This window comes from Rhinolophus ferrumequinum, chromosome 18, assembly GCF_004115265.2.
Source record: "Rhinolophus ferrumequinum isolate MPI-CBG mRhiFer1 chromosome 18, mRhiFer1_v1.p, whole genome shotgun sequence".
NCBI lineage: Eukaryota > Metazoa > Chordata > Mammalia > Chiroptera > Rhinolophidae > Rhinolophus > Rhinolophus ferrumequinum.
Genome location: NC_046301.1, coordinates 771,440 through 786,833, shown reverse-complemented (window position 1 = coordinate 786,833; position 15,394 = coordinate 771,440). Strand labels below are relative to the sequence as shown.

The following is a 15,394-nucleotide window of genomic DNA, read 5'->3' as shown; positions in this document are numbered from 1 at the left end:
CCCCAGCCAGCACCTCCTGTCCGTGGTTCTCTGCAGCTTCCTGCTTCAGGCCTCGTGACTTTCGTCTCTAAAATGGACTTCATGTTTTCCTGATAAGGTGTTGAGGGGATTACAGAAAACTGTTGAGAAAGTGCAGAGCCAGGCACGCGCTCGGTCAGCATCACCTGTTTCTCTGAACGGCAGCATTGTGACGAACACCCGCGAGTGTACAGTCACAGGTGGTATTGGCCACTGATGTCCCCAGCCTAGTTTTTCAGCTGTGGGAGTGGAAGTACCTGTCTCCCATTAAGGAGGCAGAAGGTCGACCGAGGCAGGAAACAGGGCTGGGCTAGTCTTTCTAAAGGCCCAGTCTCGGGCAGACTGGCCCTTTTAACCATTCCAGATGTCTTCTTCTCACTCGCTGAACAAATAAGAACAAGACATGATGAGAAAGAGGCATCTGGACCCAATTATGTACCGTGTTTTCCTGAAAATAAGACCTAGCCGGACAACCAACTCTAATGTGTCTTTTGGAGCAAAAAGTAATATAAGACCCAGTCTTATTTTACTAGAAGACTGGGAATATAATAATAATATAATATAATATAATATAATATAATATAATATAATATAATATAATATAACATAACATAACATAATATAATATAATATATAATACTGGGTCTTATGTTAATTTTTGCTCCAAAAGACGAATTAGAGCTGACTATCCGGCTAGGTCTTATTGTTGGGGAAACACGGTAGCACTGACCACAAAAAGCACTTGAGGGTGGGATGTAGCCAAGATGGGTTCTCAATCTGGGAAGTCCGTGCTGGGAATGACCCACGTGAGTGCCATTTATGATTTTTCTTGTTGGCAGGTCTCGGGGTGCAAGCATGTGCATTTTGTACTTTGTTATTGCAGTAATCTGACCCCAAAAAAGATTGTGAAAGTTTGGAAACTTGAGGTTTTAAATTCACTTATTATAAATGTACAGCCTATTTCTGTGACATGGGTGTACCATCCTCTCTGTGCCGTCGTGTCTTGGACTAAATAAGGCATAGGAATGAAGGACATCTCAGGTAAAAGCTCTAAAAATGTATGGCTCTCTGTATTTTTATTTAGGACAAGCAAGGTATAATATTTTTTTGAAATTTTCCCTTCACAGAAATGTATTCTCTTCGGTTTATACATAGACTTTTTATTGCAAATCTCTATTCGGGCCGCATTGCCTTCCAAGAATAGAAGTAAGACATAATAATGGCTGACACAGCAAAAGTCGCTCTTTTCTATCATTGTAATAATAATGAAAATAGATAACATTGTTGAGTTCTTACTGCATGCTGATTATTTTGCTGAGTAGATTATAAGCTTTATTGTCTGTAAACTCAAAACATCTATATAAATAATGGATAAAGAGGATAAATAACTCCTAGACCAGTGAATGGTGGCACAAAAATTCAACCCGAGTCTGATGAAGACCCCGTGGGTGACATTTTTCTGAATGCTCCTTGGATGTCTCAGTCTTATTGCTGCATCATTTCCGGACTTTATCCATCTTCATATTTTCTATTCATTTCCTATACTTAATCTGTGCCGCTCTAAACATGAAGGGGTTTCTCCTAATTGATAGAGAGGGATTGCTTCTCATAAAACATCTCAAAATTGCTTTTGATTCTTTTGTTTTTCATAGTGGAATGATTGCTTAAAATCTTTTCATAAAAGAGTAACAACGTTATCCTGAAATAAATTTGATTACAGAGAATGAAGCACCTTAGCCTTCTTGCTATAACATTTTAACACCCCACAGAGAGAACAGTGGACGGAAACTCGTGGATCTCTTAGGAGTTCCCCTTTAAACTTGCAGTAGGGGTGATTCCTCCAGGGACAAGGTGTGATTCCCACCTTTTATGTCAGCATGTTATGTCAGTTCTTCAAAGTTTTGGAGAATTGTTAGGCTTCAAATAGTAAGGTTATGGAAAAGAAATAGCAACATGTGAATGAGTAGGGAATTTTCTGATCTATTTAGAACTGCATTCTTAACTAATTGTCTAGATTATAATCACTATAAAGAAAAACTAAGAATAAACTTGCTTCATTGGTGCTATTTAAAATATTTACAACTTAGGATAACTTTTTTACATATATGTATTTTATTGTTGCTACAAATGATTTATCCAAACTTCACAACATAAAAGCCACTTTAATATTTTCCTTAAAGATGCTATCCTAGAGAGGGTAGAATTGCATGAATTCCACCTTTTGAGAGGGTCTTGTACCATGACGGTTTGAATTAAATATTAACAAATTCTCCCAAATTATTGTGTGAAATATTTAGAAGTGAATTACTTAAAATTCTGGTAATAGATGTATTATTTTATGGTGTATATCCAAAGGAAACATTGAATGCATTTTTAACTAATCTCTATAGACACATATAAATGTTGATGGTCTTTCTGCCATTTTCCTATATTGTACCCAAATCATTAGACAATAACTGGATATCCCCATGCAAAATGATGGAGTTGGACCCGTACCTCACACCACCTGCAAAAGTTCACTCAAAATGGATCAGAGACCTAAATGTAAGAGCTAAAACTATAAAACTCTTAGAAGAAAACAGGAGAAAATGTTCATTACATTGGATTTGACAGTGATTTTCTGGATGTGACACCAAAAGCATAAGCAACAAAAGTAGAAAACAGATAAATTGGACTTCGTCAAAATTAAAACTTTTGTACATCAAAGGACACTATCAAGAAAGTAGAAAGATGACTCAGATGAGGGGAAGTATTTGCAGAGCGTGTTTCTGAGAAGGGACATCCATATGAAGTACATACGAGGAACTCCTCAACTCGACAACAGAGAGCAACCCCATTCAAAAATGGGCAAAACCTTTGAACAGAGGCCAAAATACACATGAAAAGATGCTCAGCATTGCTACCCATTAGGGAAAATACAAATCAAAACCACCCTGAGGTACCAGTTTATCATTACCCCACTGATTGTTACACAGTAGTCATGGGGACGTAGGGCACAGCATAAGGATTATAGTCAATAATATTGTAATGACTATGGATGGCGTTAGGTGGGTACTGGATTTGTTGGGGTGATAGATGGGGGGGGGGGTTGGGGGCCAGGGTGAAAAAGATGAAGGGATTAAGTACAAATTGGTAGTTAGAAAATAGTCATGGGGATGTAAAGTAAAGCACAGGGAATATGATCGATAATATGGGAATAACTCCGTATAGGGTGCAGCGTGGAGAAGTGTGAGGACGCCAAACCTCCAGACGAGCACTACGAGGTCTGACAATGACGTTTGTGAACTGGTTGCAACAATGTTGCTACCCTATTTTGATATCAGAGCAATTATTCATTCTGAATTTATACCAACTGGACAAACAGTTAACCAAGTTGAATATTTGGAAGTGCTGAAAAGGCTGCATGAAAAAGTTAGACGACCTGAACTTTTCGCCAACAATTCATGGCTCTTGCGTCACGACAATGCACCAGTTCACACAGCACTGTCTGTGAGGGAGCTTTTAGCCAGTAAACAAATAACTCTATTGGAACACCCTCCCTACTCACCTGATCTGGCCCCCAGTGACTTCTTTCTTTACCCGAAGATAAAGGAAATATTGAAAAAATGACATTCAGGACATCAGGGGTAATATGACAGCTCGGATGGCCATTCCAGAAAAAGAGTTCCAAAATTGCTTTGAAGGGTGGACTAAGTGCAGGTGTCGGTGCATAGCTTCCCAAGGGGGGCACTTCGAAGGTCACCATAGTGATATTCAGCAATGAGGTGTGTAGCACTTTTTCTAGGATGAGTTCACGAACCCAATTGTCTGACCTCATAGAGTCCATCCTCTCTCCAGGCAGAATCAAAAGGTTAGAAGTAAAACCAGAATTAAAACTTGTTCCTGTGACCCTGTATGAAACCAATTCAGCATCAGCTGTTAGAAAAACAACACAGAATGAGTCTAGTTTGGTGATTCTTTATTTAGATATTTGGGAAAATGTGTCTGTGGAAACTCACTTCCTACTGGTCCCCAGTGTGAGAGCATGTGCTCGTGAGCATGTCACACAGGTAGCTGCTACAGCAGGAAGTAGGCAGCCTGTGGCCTTGGCGTGGCTGCGGTGGTGCGGTGTGTCTTGTGTGTCCTGGCGAAGAGTGGAAGGAGCAATGCTGGGACAAGTAGGACCCTGTGTCCCTGTGACCTTGGGCATTCCAGAGGTTCTGGGGTCATGGGAATCACATCTCCACGAGGGGGGTGGGAGTCATATGACCTGAGTTAGTCAGTTGTAGGTGGTAGCCTCTTATCCTGCTTGGTGTTGCACCGCTAGAAAAAGGTCCTGGTGGGCACGTTGGGAGGAGGCACCACCCCCTGTGCCTCTGCGTAGACACACGTCGTGGAGGACCCGCGCCCTGCACCCCGTTTGCGTAGGACACACGTCGTGGAGGACCCGCCCCCTGTACCCCGTTTGCGTAGGACATACACAGCACAGCCCTTACCTAGAGCTCTGAGTAGGGTAGGGAGGGCAGCTCCTTTCTCTTTGCACGTTATGAAGAGGCAGAAGAGGCAGAATACAGTAGAGAAAAACTGGCCCAAACTGGCCTCACACAGTTGGCTAATGCCTGACCGTGTTGTGGAGTCCACTTTGTTCCCTGTTTGACCCTGCTGCCTCAGTGTGGAAAACAAAAGTGGTAGAAACCATCAGGTTTTACAACTGGCTGAGGGAGAACCGCTTATTAGCATTGAAGACAATGGTACTTAGGGATGATTGTGTAAAGCCTCTGGGACCCACAGGGGCACCCGAAACAGCAGTGTTCCTGTGTCTTCCTTAGATTATGCTCGTTGTCTGCAGTCGTCATTGTTATCATCAAACGATTGTTTTGATTTAAAAAATGTTACAGTAGCAAAATACACATAACATAAAATTCACCTTTATAGCTATTTTTAGGTTACAGTTAAGTGGTATTAAGTTCATTCACACTGTGTGACGACCGTCACCATGCATCCTCATAACTCTTTTCATCGTGCAAAACTGGACCTCTCTGCCCATGAAACAACTTCCCATTCCTCCTGCCCAGCCTGGCGCCCACCACTTTATTCTGTGTCGGTGTGAATTTGGGAAGGACCTCATAGAGATGAGATCGCACAGCATTTGTCCCTCTGTGACTGGCTTATCTCAGAGCGGTGTCCTCCAGGTCCATCCGTGATGTATCAGGTGCCAGAACTTCCTTCCTTTTTAAGGCTGAACAATACTTCATTGTCTGTATAGACCACATTTTGCTTATCTGTCTGTTGACGGACACCTGGGTTGCATCCATGTTTTAACTACTGTGAGTAATGCTGCTGTGAACATGGGTGTATAAATATCTCTTCAGGACCCTGCTTTCAGTTCTTTGGAGCGTATACCCAAAACTAGAATTGCTGGGCCCTATGGTAATTCTGTGTTTAATTTTTTGAGGAGCTGTCATATTGGTTTTCAGCAGCTGCACCATTTTACGTTCCCACCAGCACTGCATGAGGCTCCCAATTTGCCCACATCTTCACCAACACTCGTTGTTTTCTCTTTTTTTAATAGTAACCATCCCAGTGGGGGGAGCTGGTGTCTCATAGTGGTTTTAATTTGCACCTGACCCTTTTTGATGTATGGCGTTGCGGTCTGTTCTTCACCTTCAGGAAGCATTCATTGTGATGTGCAAATCTCTGCAAAGCATTGCCGGGGTGTGTAGCTGCACAATCTTAGATGAAGGCATCTCTTTAAACCACACACAACAACATCGTGTAATAAGCTTAGTGGCTGGTGTGCTCACTCAAGAAGGTGTCTGATAGAAACAGAAAAAGAACTCATTCCGTTCCTGCTGGTGTGTGACTCCACGCACCCAATCGTAATTAGTGGTGTGCTTATCAGTCCTGCCTTTTCTTGGTCATAGAATAGGAAAAACGATTTGAAGAACATGAACTTTTGACCGTGGTTCATGTTTTTGGCAAGCATTTGTGAGAGCTAGATGGGGCAAGAGGGGAATTGTAAAGTAGCAGTAGCTGAATTTTACACCTGAGGGAGGACACAGGCTGACCATGAATAAATTCACGTAGAGTGAGATGAGAGAAAGTGGAATCCAGAACCGTACTGAGGTGGCGATTCAGGGACGAGCCCGGCAGAGAGGCCGGCGCCGAGCGAGCGCTGCTGTGGATGAATCCGCGCCCTGCCCCCATCTGCTGCCCCCAACCCGCCCCGCCTGTGCCCACAGGTGGGCACTGCCCACGAACCGCTGTCCCGACATCCCACACTGCGCCCCCACCCCCCGCGTGTGCCCCGCCCTCCTGGCTGAATCAGGTTTGGGACAGATCAATTCCAGTGGCCTGCCTCGGTTTTGTCACCTCGGTTGTCATTCCTGGTACGACGCAGGAAATCTGTCTCCAGCAGGACCAGTACGACAGCCTTCGGACCCTGTCCTAAAGCAGCTCTCAGCCTGAGTTGCTTTCCATCATCCGATGTGGAATGCAGGCAGAAAGGCGTTTCTGGACCAGCTCAGATAATCCGCTATTTCAGAGGTGCCATTAGCCACACGGTATTCAGCGAGAAAAGGCCTGGATCAGGCACCGGGCCACTCACTGAGCTGCTGACGTGGTGTCAGCAGTGACCACACTGTGTTCGCGCCAGCCGCCCACCCCGGGCACCGCAGCTTGGACAGGACAAGCTGACACGGCTGTGCTGTGGTCGCGGTCACAGCTCCCAGCGGCCAGTCACCAGGGTCGGAAGGTCTCTGACCCTAGGAGAGAGGCGTGGTATCCGGTCGGAGCCAGACGCGGAGATACCCGTGGCCTCCGCGCTCGACCACAGTAAAAAGGGGCGTGGCTTCAGTTCTTCCACGTAAAGTGTAAACCAAGGTAGTTACCCTCCCAGAATCGTAACACGCCACGCTTCTCCTCCCTTCCTGATGTCTAAACCGAGTGTGTGCCATGCAATGAGCCCAGCCAAGAAAGGCATCCTGTGCCATCCTCAGACATGACGAGTTCATAGGCAAACTCTTAAGGTACTGGAAGATCCCCAGGGAAAGATAGGATTTCCAGGGAAAAACTGCCTGAGAGAGCTCTACCTTCTTATCGAAATGGAGTGACAAGATGTCAGGAATGTCGGCATCATGGCACTGAGTGTGAGCACGCCACACACCTGGTTCTTTGTGAGGCATGAAACTCGGGGGTCGCTCCTCGCAAGCGTTCAGTGAGCTTGTCACAGGCGCTGGTTATGTTCCAGGGTAAAGGCAGGAACGGACTCCCCCCTCCTGGCGCGGCCCTTCTAGTAGCCAAGCGAACATTAAACAGACGGTACAGCCAGTGCCCCCATCACAGCGGTCATGAAGAACAGCAGGGGTTCTGGGGGGTAGGACGCCGAGTGCGGCCTGAAGATATAAAACTCCAGGCACATTGGGAAGAGTGAGAAGGACCCACTCACCGAGTAGTGGGCATACACAGGCTGGGAACATCCTGGGGAGAGGCAGGCCGGGAGGGGCTCGGTGCCTGTGGCTGGAGTACGGTGTTAGGCCCTGGTGGCAGGAGCAGGAGGGAGGTGGGCACCGAGGCTGGATGGCGAGGCTGAGAGTTAGGCAGACGCTTGAAGGTACGTGTGGATTCTGCCTGCAAAGCAGAGGACAGCTATTTACGAGCTACACGCTGGCCCAAGACACATTTGCAGCACATTGAAAGCTGCTTTCTGGAGAACCGATGGCAGGGAGCTGAGAGAGGAAGCGGGGGCATGAGAGGCTTTCGCAGGAGGATAGGTGACAGGCATGATAACCTGGGCTGGTGACACGGGGGTGGAGAGGGAAAGAAGTCTTGATTTGAGATCCATTTCTGAGATGAAATCAGCAGGATTTGGCTAGAGATTGGTGTAAACAATGTGAGGGGTACTTGGGCATCCTCACCCTCAGAGTCTAGCTTAAATTCAGGTAAAACCTTCAAATTGTAGACTGGTGCCTGGGGTTCATTCACCCATGTAGTGTTTTTAATCAGTTATTCACTCAGCAAAGACTTGCTGAGCTCCTTCTGTGCCCAGGCGCTCTGCCGCGTCCTGAAACACAGGGTCCGTCGTAGATTCTGCCAGAGGCCCTGCACCGACGGTCGGCTGATTGAGTACGTGTGTGAGAACCAGGTGCTGAGAACAAAGCTTCCAACCGCATCTCCGTGGACTCTGTTCCTTCAGCTCATGGTTCTCATCAGGGGTGCCCAGGGGCTCTTGGGGTGCCTGGGAATGGTGGGGTCACCCCCTGGTTGCCCCCCTGACAAGGCAGTGCAGCTCATACCTAGTGTGGGGCCTGGTACTGAGTCATGCCATGCACGGGACTGTCCCCCATGGCTAAGGGTCGTCCAGCCACAACCAGAAAGACCTCTGTTGATGGGCCCTGCTGAGCTTCACTCTGACCGGCAACCACTCGCCAGTGTTTGTGGGACTTTAGTCCAGGGATCAAAGGGGGTACACGTGGCTCGGTCTTTACGTGAGTGCTCTTACAGCCCCTCCGTGTCCAGTCCTGCGTCACAGCCGCAGAGACTGGCCACGCTGGGCCCTTACCGTCTGGTCTGTCCTCACAGATTAATAAAAGCACACCCCTCTGGAGACACGCAGCCTGCGGACCCCACTCTGCTCCCCCAAATGGCAGCGTCTCCTCTGCTTGAGCACGCAGCTCATCAGACCTCGGTTAATATCTGGAGATTGGAAGGACGAGTGTCATAGAAACCCTTTTCTGTGTGGAACCATTTCCCGCAAATCAGGCTTGGAATATGCGTATTTATAGTGCAAAGAAAATTATGTCCTCAGCACCTAGCAATACAAAGCCATGCAGAAAAGGTGGAAATGCTTAGGGCCATGTCCACTGGCCATTATGAAACTGTAAGGCTTGCCGTGTTTTAAAACACTTACATTTTGATAATAATTTTTAAATAATCTGTAAACCAAAAGTCTCTATGTGAACACAGGTGCACATCTATGGATGCCTAATTTTTTCTTCTTTTTCAACATGAATACCTTGCCTGTCTTCACAGAGTTACTGGAGGAGAGCTGTTTGAAGACATAGTGGCGAGAGAATATTACAGTGAAGCCGACGCCAGGTAAGTGACTTGCCCGGGGCCCAATGCCGGGCTCGGCCTGCAGATAACAGCCGTCCCCCCACGTGATGCTGGCCCTCCTGGGCCTCACAAGGCCACTGTGGACTTCATCTCATGTTGAGTCCCTCTTAATCGATGCTGGTCTCACTTAAGGATTTCCAAGGTGACTATTTGGAAAAAAAATCAAGGAATCTGCTCTGAACTTCGTTTTTTTCTAGCATCTATAGAGTGCATGTTTTATTTTATTTTTTTAGAGCCTAACTGAAATGACTTCTGCTAAAGAAGCAGATGTTTTGCGCGAAGTTAAGAGACCAAAGATTGCAGCCCTCTCTTCCCTAGATACTGGGCTGCCTAGCGTGGTAGCCACTGGTCACATTTGACTATTTTATTTCAATTGTGATTAGTTAAAATTAAATAAAATTAAAAGTTTGGTTCCTCAGTCGCACCGGCCAGTTTCAGCCACAGGCGGTGCGTGGCTGCCGTCTCGACATAGCAGGACACGGGCACGTCCTTGGTCGCGGGGAGCCCCACAGCCCGAGCCCGCCACACACTCACAGAAACGTGTGGCAGGAGCCCCCTGCGCCCAATAGCGCTGTTAGCTGTTAGCGCTATGGGAATGTCATCAAAGCCCCTGCAACTCGCACTTGAACACTGTTTATGCAGGTGTTTCAGAGGCTCCCAGAGGATTTTCGGGTCTTGTTAACTGGCAGATCTTTGCAGAAGTGATGGCCAGCACTGTGTCCACTTGGAAACTCCCCAGGCACACAAAGGCCGTGTGTCTGCAGTGAAAGGGCGTTGATCATGGCTTAGGTGGCCCTCAGATGACAGGCTCACTTCCCTCGGCATCCTTTCTACGTGCTCCGTACTTGACACTCATTTTTCATAACATAAACAAACGCATGGAAGTTCAGCTGCCCACTGGCCCCTCTCCTGCCCTCACTGCTCCCCTCCTGAGGGCCACCCCTCTGTGCCCTCAGCACACGGCCGGCTAAGGGTGGCCTGTCTCCCCAGAGCGGCCCATGCACGCGCAGGCTCCCTTCTGAGTGTCTGATTAATCTTCCTGCTGTGATGCTATTGTCACTGGCATTCGGTGACTCTTACCTGTACATGACTACGCTCTGCCTTTTAATGGAGGTTTTGCTGCCAAAGTCGTAGGAAGTTCCGTGTCACTTACACTCGGATGAGTGAATCGTCACCAGCTCGGTTTAGCCCTTAGTGGTCACTCTCTGCCTACTTGCCGAGAGAGAGAGAGAGAGAGAGAGAGAGAGAGAGAGAGAGAGAGAAGTTTAACCAAGGTGGTGAGCAAGTTAGAGAATTTCATTTCTTGTGCTTTTCAAAGTTATATAAACAGGCGGTTATTAAATTGAAAAACATAGGTTGATATTAAAATTGCGACGATTGTTACTGTGGAAGAGCCCTGTGGATACTGGGCAAACCCTGAGGGCTGGGTCTTCTCATGTGCAGCCTTATCTGACGTTTTGGAATTCACTGTAGAATATTTTTAGAACAGGTCCCACACATTAGAGACAAAGTCAAGAAAAACCATTCTTCCCAACTACAAGCATAAAGAGCATTTCTGCAAATAATTGTAAAAGTCTGTTCTCACGAGTCCTCAAGACGTTTAGAATTCAGTCCATTCTCCCTGGTAAAAATGGCGAAGTTCACATAACAGGAATTGTTTACTTCTTTATTTTCCATTTTCCATTAGGCCCAATAACCTGTGGTTTGAGAAAAGAAAGGGAAATATTCCTAAAAAGTAGTACAAAGTGAACATTTTGGTGGAAGGAAAAAGAGTCCATGATTTTAAAAAATAATTAGCCACACAGATTAGCTATAGAATGGAAACCAAATAATGTGAGGCTCTTAGTGGTTCTCTTCATTGAGTTAGAGCTGGAAAAACCACAATTATGATCAGTTTTTGACATTTACATTGTAACAAATCAGATGGTGACTACTTTTCTTAATTTAAGAATTTACTTTGGAGTAATGCTATTTTGTACATTAAGTGGTTGAAAATGTCCCCCTTGAATAGCTTGCTTCCTCCGTAAATGGGTGTAGTTGTGTATAGATGTCCACGCTTGATGGGTGTGATATGTCCTACATCACTGTCTGTCATATGACAGCTCATGACACCGCACAGGTGCCCATCAGGGACTTCCCCTCTAATTTAATTAGCTGTCGTGACATCAGTAAGCCTTCATTCATAAGAGTAGCATAAACTGTGCATTTTGACAGCTAACGAGCAAGCGTTTCCTCGCTGAGGAGTGTGGAGATGAGATGACGGTGAGCGGTGCCCCACAGACCTAATGTTATTAAGTTTGATTCCGTCAGCCCTTCACCATTCTCCAGGGTCCCGGGTGACTTTAAATTCTCCCTTTGAGACTGCAAACCCTCCCTGGTTTTCCTAGCACGTATTGTCACCGCTTCCCAGTCGAAACGGTCCACGTGTCCCACCCTTTTTAACCCTGTTCCACCCACCACTTCATCTGTGTGCGTCCTCGTGTCACCCACCTGTGTTTAATTGTGACCTCAGATTTTAAACAGTTTAGGTGTGTCTGAGAAATACCCACTAATTTTCTGTCTCTAAAGAGTTTTCCCCAGAACACTGTGGAAATTATGAATGACTTTTCCTCCCTGAATATGGAAACCTCAACTTCTCTGTACCAGTGATTTAATGTGCAGACTTGCAGTGAACAAAACACAGCTCAAATTGTTTCATCTGAACATGTCACAAACTCTGTGTTGGATGTCATTCTTGTTAGAACCAGATTGGCTTTATTCCGCAGTATTTAGTTCCAGTATAAAGCTAAGACGATGTGGAAAGTGTACTTTTTGTTTGTTTCATTTGAACCTTCATTTATTTGTACTCAATGTGATTATGTGCCTTTAAAATGTTCTCCTTCCATTCTGCCCTTGTATCTTTGCAGTCATTGTATTCAGCAGATTCTAGAAAGTGTAAATCATTGTCACCTAAATGGCATAGTTCACAGGGACCTGAAGGTCAGTATGTGGAGTCCACAAATCTGAATGGAAGCAGTTTTTTTTGTTTTTTGTTTTTTTCTGGGGAAAGGGCAGAGGGTGGGGATTTGCCGTTCCCAACTTCTGCCTCAAACAACTGGACGGCGCAGTGAAAATGCATGATGCTTCTTTCAGTCGCTCATCTATAGGCGGAGTGTACATCACAGCAACACGGGCGGACGGCTCGGGGAACGCGCTTGTTCCGCGTGCGGCCGTGAGCCCCCAGCGCGGCCTGGGCGGGCTGCCCCGCGCCGTCCCGCCTGGGCCTGGGGAGGGGGCTGTGATGTACGTCGCCTGTAGATTAAACGCCACTACTGTTCTGAGACCGCCGGGCCGTGGCAGGACAGCGGGCCGTGCGCCGCTCCCGTGGAGGCTGACGAGCCCTCAGGCGGGGTGATAACTGCCAGCCAAATCAGCACCAGGTGCCCCAATGGACCCTTAACGGAAGCTTGATGCTAACGTGAGCATTTGGAGTGACACGAGAAAAACGGGAGAGAACGGGGAAGCGCTTTTGGGGGGGCGGTGGGGGGCACAGCGGCTGTGGAATTGAGTCTGTGCTCCAGTTTATTTCCCCTAAATGTTTACAACCAGGAACTATCTGAGCGCCTGGATTAAAAGCGGCGCTTTAGGTGGCGTTTCTGGAGCACAGGGATGCACAGCTTGCTGCCGCCTGGCATGATCCCGATTGTTCTGAGGTGCTCGTCACTCGCGGGAGCAGTGCGTGTGCCGGGAGGTGGCACTGCACGGCCCCCTGTGCGTGGCACGGCCGTCGGTCTCCGCGTGCTGCGCCCGGACTAACACTGCCCCTGGTGTTTGCATGCAGTCATTGCATTCAGCAGATCCTGGAGGCCGCGCTGCACTGCCATCAGATGGGCGTGGTCCACCGGGACCTGAAGGTGAGTGACGGGCGCCCACGGCCGTCCAGCTGCAGTTACTCTGTACAGGCACAGTGTGGCAGGGAAGTTGTGTGGGCCCATTCCAACAGGGGACGCACACCCGTGCCCTCGCCACGTCTCCGCTCTCCACGGGCACACTTGACACTCGCAGTCACACCTCTTCCAGAGAGTGAGTTCCTGCGTTGACAGTAGACAGGCTGTTGTATCTCCTTCCTCCCCAGAGGGGGTCACAGCACTAATGTGGCCCAGCAGGACTGAGGAGCTCTCTTCATTCCAGCAAACACTAGTCGGACTGCACACGCCTGACACTGTAAATGGGTGTCAGAATTGCACAGTGAGTGGGGTGACGTCACGAGGTAGGTTTGACCCGAGGGCTGGGGATCCTACCACCCGGTTCTGTCACCTCTCAGAACCCAGAGCACACACGTGCACGCACACGCGCGTTTTGTGGTACCTGAGGACATATTCTCAGAGTTGCCACTTGAATCATTCTATTCCGTGTTGTGTTATTGTAAGCTCACTGTCAACACCAAGGATGAAAGTGCAGATCCCCTCCGAGACTTTTACAGCACATTTTATGGGTCATGATGTCGGACTCTGGTACGTGTCCAAGCTCACTGAGCCAGCCCTTCACTCACTGGGCCTTTGATCCGAAATGGCCACGGGCCTGGGATGTGACAGGGAAGAAAGAGATGTTTTCTGACACATGAGCTGAAGTCACTGATTAAAAACTCAGGCGGGGGGTTTCTAGGACGCTTATGCCAAAGGACAGCCTGCGGCATCACCTGTCAGATTTCCTTCTAGGGAAACGTATTTTTGCTCCATTCTTACCCACCCTGATTTCAGGAGAAGACAGAGACGAACTTCTGATGGAGCTTTTATGATCCCTGTACTTGCCTGTCACTTTGCTGGCATGGAAATGCTCCGGCCGTGTCTGCTTCTCAGAGCTTGTTTCATACACTTGGAGTGCGGGACGTGTGTGGAGGCAGTTGGTGCACGCCCTCCTGGTGCCGGCACATTTACCAACATATTAACATGCAAATGATGTGCTGCTGACATTTCTCATTACCAGGCTTGAAACCAACTGTTGCCCTTACTGTTCCTAGGCCGTATGTTTCTGTTTCCATATCCAGATTGCTCTATGAATTCATGCACCCTACAGATACGTAATGCACACTTCAATTTGTCCGTATCAGTTAGACAAATCTCAAGCAGTTACATTTTTCATCCTTATCAAAGGTGCCCGTGAACAGGCGAGCAGGAACTTCTGTAAGAAGTTCCTGGGACCGGGCTATTTAACAGAGTTTCCCTGTCCAGGACGCAGTATAGGACCTCAGACCTAGTGAATGCCTGCAGCATGTCCCTTCAGTTTAGGAGAGAGTGGCGTGCTACCAAAAGCACATTCATACTAGAAAAGGCAACGCTGAATAAAGTAGATTGTTATGTGTGTTAAATAATATTGAATAAACAGGAGTAGCATTTCCTCTCTGACACAGTGAGAGCCTAACGATCACTGTTGGAATTTTTCGACAGCTGCCACCTGTGGGGGCTCATTAGACAGGGAGCCACCAGGAGGACACTCATTGGACCTAGAGACCAGGCTGAGCACAGCCAGCGGCTGGAGGGTGTCCCTGAAGTATGGTTCTGGTGGGGGCATTAGCGGCAAGGGAGCTGGTCGGTGGGTACCAGGTGGGGTCGGTGGGGCGTGATCCACAGCCTCTGTCGAAGGTGCATCCAGTGTCGGGCCAACGGGGCTAGCCCCCTGCGGCCCTGGGGTGTGGCAGTGGTGATGTAGTTACGGCACTTCACCCAGCAACGCGAGTCTAGTCCGGGGGTCAGGGTCAAGGCAGGGTCAAGGCAGGACAGTCACAATACGGGAGGTGATCGCTGCTGTTTCTAAGGCGGCTCCCATGTGCCCTGTGCTGAGTTCCATGACTCTTGGCAGCGCCTTCACGTGGGGGCACTTAGACCGCCCGCCCCCGTGGTGCCCAGTGGGGAGGCAGTGACTGAACGACATACCGTCGCCAGGGTCACTCCGCCAGTACGGTGAGCTGTGCCCAGAGTCACAGGCCCAGGAGCTCAAGTTCTCAGTTCAGTTTAGTTCAGCAAATTGAAAACCTTCATAGAGACCAAAGAAGAAGTGAAACGATGATGGGAAAATAATTTTGCCAGCAACATTAAGAATTATTTGGGAAATGGTTCTAAGGTTAGTGAATCAAAAGACTTTTAAAAATCCCACCTGTGAGTCTTCCAGAGCTACGTGGAGGCTGGATCAGTTGGACTACGAGAACCGGGTGTATTTCAGGCATGACATGGAGCAGGGCTGATAGACTGGACTGTGAAGTGCAAGCGTCCTGACTCAGGGTCAGTAAGCTGGCACTGGCCACAGG

General features: G+C 47.8%; 1 protein-coding gene across 1 annotated transcript in view; it reads left to right on the top strand.

The window, feature by feature from the left end:
* CAMK2D (calcium/calmodulin dependent protein kinase II delta) overlaps positions 1 to 15,394 on the top strand; it is a 200,977-nt gene that overhangs the window by 128,381 nt on the left and 57,202 nt on the right. The window contains 2 exon segments of the mRNA XM_033134709.1: positions 9,028 to 9,093; positions 12,018 to 12,090. Coding sequence (XP_032990600.1) covers positions 9,028 to 9,093; positions 12,018 to 12,090 — 139 coding nt within the window.